The sequence below is a fragment of the Oncorhynchus mykiss genome, chromosome 25 (assembly GCF_013265735.2).
Source record: "Oncorhynchus mykiss isolate Arlee chromosome 25, USDA_OmykA_1.1, whole genome shotgun sequence".
NCBI classification, from domain to species: Eukaryota; Metazoa; Chordata; class Actinopteri; order Salmoniformes; family Salmonidae; genus Oncorhynchus; species Oncorhynchus mykiss.
Window position 1 is genome coordinate 43,031,196 of NC_048589.1, and position 9,745 is coordinate 43,040,940.

Below are 9,745 nucleotides of genomic sequence, written 5' to 3' on the forward strand. Positions count from 1 at the left end.
GGGGCCCCACAGACGTGAGTTACAGAGACAAGGGGCCCCACAGACGTGAGTTACAGAGATAAGGGGCCCCACAGACGTGAGTTACACAGATAAGGGGCCCCACAGACGTGAGTTACAGAGATAAGGGGCCCCACAGACGTGAGTTACAGAGATAAGGGGCCCCACAGATGTGAGTTACAGAGATAAGGGGCCCCCCACAGATGTGAGTTACAGATAAGGGGCCCCACAGACGTGAGTTACAGATAAGGGGCCCCACAGACGTGAGTTACACAGATAAGGGGCCCCACAGACGTGAGTTACACAGATAAGGGCCCCACAGACGTGAGTTACAGAGATAAGGGGCCCCACAGACGTGAGTTACACAGATAAGGGGCCCCACAGACGTGAGTTACTGAGATAAGGGGCCCCACAGACGTGAGTAACAGATAAAGGGCCCCACAGACGTGAGTTACACAGATAAGGGGCCCCACAGACGTGAGTTACACAGATAAGGGGCCCCACAGACGTGAGTTACAGAGATAAGGGGCCCCACAGACGTGAGTTACAGAGATAAGGGGCCCCACAGACGTGAGTTACAGATAAGGGGCCCCACAGACGTGAGTTACAGAGATAAGGGGCCCCACAGACGTGAGTTACAGAGATAAGGGGCCCCACAGACGTGAGTTACAGAGACAAGGGGCCCCACAGACGTGAGTTACAGAGATAAGGGGCCCCACAGACGTGAGTTACACAGATAAGGGGCCCCACAGACGTGAGTTACACAGATAAGGGGCCCCACAGACGTGAGTTACAGAGATAAGGGGCCCCACAGACGTGAGTTACAGAGATAAGGGGCCCCACAGACGTGAGTTACAGAGATAAGGGGCCCCACAGATGTGAGTTACAGAGATAAGGGGCCCCCCACAGATGTGAGTTACAGATAAGGGGCCCCACAGACGTGAGTAACAGATAAGGGGCCCCACAATCTCTTTCAAATCAATCAGTTAACCATTTACCAGTGGTGGGGGAAAATTGTCATACTTGAGTAAAAGTAAAGATACTTTAATATAAAGGCACTCAAGTAAAAGTCACCCAGTAACATACTACTTGAGTAAAAGTCACCCAGTAACATACTACTTGAGTAAAAGTCACCCAGTAACATACTACTTGAGTAAAAGTCACCCAGTAATATACTACTTGAGTAAAAGTCACCCAGTAAAATACTACTTGAGTAAACGTCACCCAGTAACATAATACTTGAGTAAAAGTCACCCAGTAACATACTACTTTAGTAAAAGTCACCCAGTAACATACTACTTGAGTAAAAGTCACCCAGTAACATACTACTTGAGTAAAAGTCACCCAGTAACATACTACTTGAGTAAAAGTCACCCAGTAACATACTACTTGAGTAAAAGTCACCCAGTAAAATACTACTTGAGTAAACGTCACCCAGTAACATAATAGCCAGGGGCACACTCCCAACACTCAGACATCATTTACAGATAGCCAGGGGAACACTCCAATACTCAGACATCATTAACAGATAGCCAGGGGAACACTCCAACACTCAGACATAATTTACAGATAGCCAGGGGCCCACTCCAACACTCAGACATCATTAACAGATAGCCAGGGGCCCACTCCAACACTCAGACATTATTTACAGATAGCCAGGGGCCCACTCCAACACTCAGACATTATTTACAGATAGCCAGGGGAACACTCCAACACTCAGACATAATTTACAGATAGCCAGGGGAACACTCCAACACTCAGACATCATTAACAGATAGCCAGGGGCACACTCCAACACTCAGACATCATTTATAGATAGCCAGGGGAACACTCCAACACTCAGACATCATTTATAGATAGCCAGGGGAACACTCCAACACTCAGACATCATTTATAGATAGCCAGGGGAACACTCCAACACTCAGACATCATTTACAGATAGCCAGGGGAACACTCCAACACTCAGACATAATTTACAGATAGCCAGGGGAACACTCCAACACTCAGACATCATTTATAGATAGCCAGGGGCACACTCCAACACTCAGACATCATTAACAGATAGCCAGGGGAACACTCCAACACTCAGACATAATTTACAGATAGCCAGGGGAACACTCCAACACTCAGACATCATTACAGATAGCCAGGGGCCCACTCCAACACTCAGACATCATTAACAGATAGTCAGGGGAACACTCCAACACTCAGACATCATTAACAGATAGCCAGGGGCACACTCCAACACTCAGACATCCTTTACAGATAGCCAGGGGAACACTCCAACACTCAGACATCATTTACAGATAGCCAGGGGCACACTCCAACTGTCAGACATAATTTACAGATAGCCAGGGGCCCACTCCAACACTCAGACATAATTTACAAATGAAGCATTTGTGTTTAGTGAGTCCTCCAGATCAGAGGCAGTAGGGATGACCAGGGATGTTCTCTGTTTAGTGAGTCCTCCAGATCAGAGGCAGTAGGGATGACCAGGGATGTTCTCTGTTTAGTGAGTCCTCCAGATCAGAGGCAGTAGGGAGGACCAGGGATGTTCTCTGTTTAGTGAGTCCTCCAGATCAGAGGCAGTAGAGATGACCAGGGATGTTCTCTGTTTAGTGAGTCCTCCAGATCAGAGGCAGTAGGGATGACCAGGGATGTTCTCTGTTTAGTGAGTCCTCCAGATCAGAGGCAGTAGGGAAGACCAGGGATGTTCTCTGTTTAGTGAGTCCTCCAGATCAGAGGCAGTAGGGATGACCAGGGATGTTCTCTGTTTAGTGAGTCCTCCAGATCAGAGGCAGTAGGGATGACCAGGGATGTTCTCTGTTTAGGGAGTCCTCCAGATCAGAGGCAGTAGGGAAGACCAGGGATGTTCTCTGTTTAGTGAGTCCTCCAGATCAGAGGCAGTAGGGATGACCATTGATGTTCTCTGTTTAGTGAGTCCTCCAGATCAGAGGCAGTAGGGAAGACCAGGGATGTTCTCTGGTTAGTGAGTCCACCAGATCAGAGGCAGTAGGAATGACCAGGGATGTTCTCTGTTTAGTGAGTCCTCCAGATCAGAGGCAGTAGGGATGGACCAGGGATGTTCTCTTGATAAGTGTGTGAATTAGACCATTTTCTTGTCCTGCTAAACATTTCAAAATGTAACGAGTGCTTTTGGGTGTTTTGGGGGAAAATGTATGGAGTAAAAAGTGCATAGTTTTCTTTAGGAATATAGTGAAAGTAAAAGTTGTCAATCATATAAATAGTAAAGTTCAGAAACCCCCCAAAAATGACTTCAGTAGTACTTTAAAAGTATTTGTACTTCAGTACTTTACACCACAACCATTTACAGCCTTTCAGTAGGTCCTTTAGTAGTCTACAACAATTTGTGAAATGTTGATTGCCGTCACATATTATAACCCTTATATTGTAAGACATAAAGGCTTATAAAGCGTTATAGCAGCCAGTAAGATGTATTTTATTTTACCTTTATTTAACTAGGCAGGTCAGTTAAGAACAAATTATTATTTTCAATGACGGCCTACCAGGGAACAGTGGGTTAAACTGCCTGTTCAGGGGCAGAACGACAGATTTGTACCTTGTCAGCTCGGGGATTTGAACTCGCAACCTTTTGGTTACTAGTCCAACGCTCTAACCACTAGGCTACCCTGCCACCCCATGTTAGGCAATAGCGTACCAATCACAGACTTCCTCGTACTGTTACTGTCTGAGATGGGGTGTTAATAAAGTTTTGTTTTGTCTTGATGAAGGCCAAGGAGTTGGAGTGTCTCATTCTGGAGACAAAGAGCACAGAGAACAAGGTAGGTAACCACCTCTCCTCCCTCTCTCTCTTTCCTGTCCTCTTCCTCATCTCCCTTTCTGCTGTACTCCTCCTCTTCATTCTCTCATCTCTTCCCCTCCTCATCTCCTGTCCTCCTCACTCTCCTCTCTTCCCTTCCCATGCTCATCTCCTCTTCCCCTCCTCATCATATGCTTTCTCCTGTCCTCACCATCTCATCTCTTTTCTTCACCATCTCCTGTCTAGTCTTCCTTCTCCATGTCTCCTCACTCTCTCTCTCTCTACAACCCTCCTCATCTCCTGTCCTCCTCATCACCATCTCCTGTCTAGTCTTCCTTCTCCATGTCTCCTCACTCTCTCTCTCTCTACAACCCTCATCACCATCTCCTGTCTAGTCTTCCTTCTCCATGTCTCCTCACTCTCTCTCTCTACAACCCTCCTCATCTCCTGTCTAGTCTTCCTTCTCCATGTCTCCTCACTCTCTCTCTCTACAACCCTCCTCATCTCCTGTCCTCCTCATCACCATCTCCTGTCTAGTCTTCCTTCTCCATGTCTCCTCACTCTCTCTCTCTCTCTCTACAACCCTCCTCATCTCCTGTCCTCCTCATCACCATCTCCTGTCTAGTCTTCCTTCTCCATGTCTCCTCACTCTCTCTCTCTCTCTCTCTCTCTACAACCCTCCAACATTCTGGTGATGTCTCTGTAGATTAACACCTGACTGTAATCTGTCTCTGTAGATTAACACCTGACTGTAATCTGTCTCTGTCTCTGTAGATTAACACCTGACTGTAATCTGTCTCTGTAGATTAACACCTGACTGTAATCTGTCTCTGTAGATTAACACCTGACTGTAATCTGTCTCTGTAGATTAACACCTGACTGTAATCTGTCTCTGTAGATTAACACCTGACTGTAATCTGTCTCTGTAGATGTACACCTGACTGTAATCTGTCTCTGTAGATTAACACCTGACTGTAATCTGTCTCTGTAGATTAACACCTGACTGTAATCTGTCTCTGTAGATTAACACCTGACTGTAATCTCTCTGTAGATTAACACCTGACTGTAATCTGTCTCTGTAGATTAACACCTGACTGTAATCTGTCTCCGTAGATTAACACCTGACTGTAATCTGTCTCTGTAGATTAACACCTGACTGTAATCTGTCTCTGTAGATTAACACCTGACTGTAATCTGTCTCTGTAGATTAACACTTGACTGTAATCTGTCTCTGTAGATTTACACCTGACTGTAATCTGTCTCTGTAGATTAAGGCCTACCTGCAGGTGAGTAAACTGCGAGCGGCCTATCTCCTAGCTGTAAAGCTGGATACAACCAGGGCCGGGCCGCTGGTTCAGGAAGTCCTCCAGACAGCGGAGGGCGTCGGAGACTCTGTCATGCAGGACATCTGTTGCCAGTGGCTGTCTGAGCACAAGGACAGGGACAGAAAGACGCCGCCTCCTACAAAACAAGGCCGACCCAACGCCAAGTAAACCCACGAGGGAGAGGGGATCATGGGCCGTGTTCGTTACGCACCAAACGGACTGAACCAGGAAGGGACTACCAGGCCTCGTCTAATCAGAAATGCTCGTTTTAGTTCTCTGTTGCAAAAAAAAAAAAACTATAACAACATTTTCTATTTGTTGTGTGCCCCTAATGAACACGACCCGGGCGTAACCGTTGTTCTGGAGACACCTAGTTCAGGCTACAAGATGGGGAACCAGACATCATCAGGGAATAACAGATCGCACTTCAACTAGAAACGCCACGAGTGGAACAAGAAGACACCTTGCCTGGACTCTGTGACTGACTTCCTCTTCCTCACTGAAAGTAGTGAAACACCGTTGTGCCGACTGTCTCATCTGGAGGGTTGACTGACTACAGCCAGACAACACTGTCTCTCTCTCTCTCATCTGGAGGGTTGACTGATGACAGCCAGACAACACTCTCTCTCATCTGGAGGGTTGACTGACTACAGCCAGACAACACTGTCTCTCTCTCTCTCCTCTGGAGAGTTGACTGACTACAGCCAGACAACACTCTCTCTCATCTGGAGAGTTGACTGACTACAGCCAGACAACACTCTCTCTCATCTGGAGAGTTGACTGACTACAGCCAGACAACACTCTCTCTCATCTGGAGAGTTGACTGACTACAGCCAGACAACACTCTCTCTCATCTGGAGGGTTGACTGACTATAGCCAGACAACACTGTCTCTCTCTCTCACTCTCTCATCTGGAGAGTTGCCTGACTATAGCCAGACAACACTGTCTCTCTCTCTCTCTCATCTGGAGAGTTGCCTGACTATAGCCAGACAACACTGTCTCTCTCTCTCTCATCTGGAGAGTTGCCTGACTATAGCCAGACAACACTGTCTCTCTCTCTCTCATCTGGAGAGTTGCCTGACGACAGCCAGACAACACTGGGATGAATCTAACCACGCTGAATTGTGAGTTGTTGACCACTTTATCTAGTAAAACTGACATCTGGGATAAGCACAGAAGATACACATACCAGAGTAATATCACAAGCAGTAGTGGTGTACCATAGTTCTTGAGTTGTATCTCCTACCTCAGTTAAAAAGGGATCTATCTTTTGTTTTCACCAACCTTCAAGCCTAGTAATATATTTCTTTGTGACAAAATAAACAACTTGCCGTAATGTAAATAATTCCTAACCCCCCCCCCCATTTTTTTACAATTTTTTTTCTTCTCTTTGTCGTTAGTTAGAAAGAATGTAAAGACGAAAACAAGTGTTGGTATTACAAGCCTGTCAAGATCTTTAAAGAAGATTATATATATATATATATATATATATACACACACACAAGTGTAGATTATATTGATGATTTAAGAGTTTCTGCACTTTTTTGAAAGTCAAAGGAGTGGGGTTTTCATTAGAAGGGGATGTCTGTTACTGTCTATCATCTCGACCTGCCACTAGTCAACCCCCTTCAAATATCTGCCCAAGGAGCTATTTCCTAGCCTGAAATCCAGACCTGTTTTTTTTTTTATTTTTGTTGCTAACATTCCACTTCTAGTGCTCGGCAAGGACACAGAGTGGCAAGTGGAACGTCATACACAAACGGACTGGTACCCATGCTAGACATTTCCTGAATCTCTCTTGCTTTTTCCCCTCAGAGGAAAGCAACGGAACACCAAAGTCCCCGAAAGGGCTTGTAAAGAATCACTAGAATTAAAGATGAGCTTTATATAGAATACAAACGAACGAAAACTTGGAACGAGTTGGATTTAGTGAGGGTCTCTCTCTCTCTCTCTCTCTCTCTCTCTCTCTCTCTCTCTCGCTCTCGCTCTCTCTCTCTCTCTCTCAGGACTTTAAACACCGTTTCGATTCTAGATCATGAGATAAAGAGGTGGTACCTTAATGTTACAGGTCAATATTAGTGTCTCCTTAAAGCCTATCATAGCTGTCTGTTTCATATGTGTGTTTTTTTATGGTATCTGTCTTTGACCCGGGAACTACGTTGCTGTGACCATGTTTTGTATATTTGTAGGTCCCAAATGGCACCCTATTCCCTACGGTGCACTACGAGGCCCTAGTTTAGCAGTAGTGCACTGAATAGGGTGCCGTTTGGGACACGGACCCTTTGACCTCTGACCTCCCGTGTGTCCTATGCGAGGGTCAGATGTGTTTAATGGGCCTTCTGTCGGTGTATAAAAACGCGTACTTTAATCAATCGAGAGATGTCGCATTAGAAAAGGGATTTTTGTTGGCCGTATTTGTTATAGTCATGTTCAATTTAACAACATATTCATTGTCTAAATGTAACTCTTTTGTTTACATAATTGCCCGTTTTTTTTTTTCTCACTTTAATAGCAATCCCAGAGATTACACCATAATGTTTATTTTTCTCACTTTAATCCCTCAGATTACACCGTAATAAACATTTTTATTTCTCACTTTAATCCCTCAGATTACACATAATACATTTTTTTATTTCTCACTTTAATCCCTCAGATTACACCATAATGTTTATTTTTCTCACTTTAATCCCTCAGATTACACGTAATACATTTTTTTATTTCTCACTTTAATCCCTCAGATTACACCGTAATAAACATTTATTTCTCACTTTAATCCCTCAGATTACACCATGTTTATTTCTCACTTTAATCCCAGAGATTACACCATAATGTTTATATTTCTCACTTTAATCCCTCAGATTACACGTAATAAACATTTTTATTTCTCACTTTAATCCCTCAGATTACACCATAATGTTTATATTTCTCACTTTAATCCCTCAGATTACACGTAATAAACATTTTTATTTCTCACTTTAATCCCTCAGATTACACCATAATGTTTATATTTCTCACTTTAATCCCTCAGATTACACGTAATACATTTTTTTATTTCTCACTTTAATCCCTCAGATTACACCGTAATAAACATTTATTTCTCACTTTAATCCCTCAGATTACACCATAATGTTTATTTCTCACTTTAATCCCTCAGATTACACCGTAATTATATGTTAATGACAATCACGTTTCAATACTTTAATCATAATTTTAACAATATACACTATATATACAAGAGTATGTGGACACGCCTACAAATTTGTGGATTCGGCTATTTCAGCCACACCGGTTGCTGACAGGTGTATAAAATCGAGCACACAGACATGCAATCTCCATAGACAAACATTGGCTGTAGAATGGCCTTACTGAAGAGCTCAGTGACTTTCAACATGGCACCGTCATAGGATGCCACCTTTCCAACAACTCAGTTTGTCAAATTTCTGCCCTGCTAGAGCTGCCCCCCGGTCAACTGTAAGTGCTGTTATTGTGAAGTGGAAACGTCTAGGAGCAACAACGGCTCAGCCGCGAAGTGGTAGGCCACACAAGCTCACAGAACGGGATCGCCGAGTGCTGAAGCAGGTAGCGTGTAAAAATCATCTGTCCTCGGGTTGCAGCACTTACTACCGAGTTCCAAACTGCCTCTGGAAGCAACGTCAGCACAATAACTGTTCATCGGGAGCTTCATGAAATGGGTTTCCATGGCAGAGCAGCCGCACACAAGCCTAAGATCACCATGTGCAATGACAAGCGTCGGCTGAAGGGGTGTATAGCTTGCCACCATTGGACTCTGGAGCAGTGGAAATGCGTTCTCTGGAGTGATGAATCACGCTTCAACATCTGACAGTCCGACGGACGAATCTGGGTTTGGTGGATGCCAGGAGAACGCTACCTGCCCGAATGCACAGTGCCAACTGTAAAGTTTGGAGGAGGAATAATGGTCTGGGGATGTTTTTCATGGTTCAGGCCCTTTAGTTCCAGTGAAGGGAAATCTTAACACTACAGCATACAAGGACATTCTAGACGATTCTGTGCTTCCAACTTTGTGGCAACAGTTTGGAGAAGGCTCTTTCCTGTTTCAGCATGACAATTCCCCCGTGCACAAAGCGATATTCGTGTGGAAAAACTTGACTGGCCAGAGCCCTGACCTCAACCTCATCGAATACCTTTGGGAGGAATTAGAACGCTGACTGTTAACCAGGCCTAACCTCCAAACATCACGAATGCTCTTGTGGCTGAATGGAAGTAAGTCCCCGCAGCAATGTTCCAACATCTAGTGGAAAAAGCCTTCCCAGAAGAGTGGAGGCTGTTATAGCATCAACGTTCCGACATCTAGTGGAAAGCCTTCCCAGAAGAGTGGAGGCTGTTATAGCAGCAATGTTCCAACATCTAGTGGAAAGCCTTCCCAGAAGAGTGGAGGCTGTTATAGCAGCAATGTACCAACATCTAGCGGAAAGCCTTCCCAGAAGAGTGGAGGCTGTTATAGCAGCAAATTGGGGGACCAACTCCATATGAATGGTCATGATTTTGGAAAGAAATGTTTGATAAGCAGGTGTCCACATACTTTTGATCATGAAGTGTATCTACATTGCTGACCGGTCCATGTTAAAATCCACAATAGATATTCTATCACTTTTGATTGAA

General features: G+C 44.6%; 1 protein-coding gene across 2 annotated transcripts in view; it reads left to right on the forward strand.

Moving 5' to 3' along the window:
- zfyve26 (zinc finger, FYVE domain containing 26) overlaps positions 1-7,992 on the forward strand; it is a 120,251-nt gene extending 112,259 nt beyond the window's left edge. For both annotated transcript variants that reach the window (XM_036962338.1, XM_036962337.1), the window contains exons 42-43: positions 3,750-3,800; positions 5,047-7,992. In XM_036962338.1, coding sequence (XP_036818233.1) covers positions 3,750-3,800; positions 5,047-5,271 — 276 coding nt within the window. In that variant the 3' untranslated portion in view covers positions 5,272-7,992. The remainder of the gene's footprint in view (positions 1-3,749; positions 3,801-5,046) is intronic.
- Positions 7,993-9,745: the final 1,753 nt, after the last annotated feature.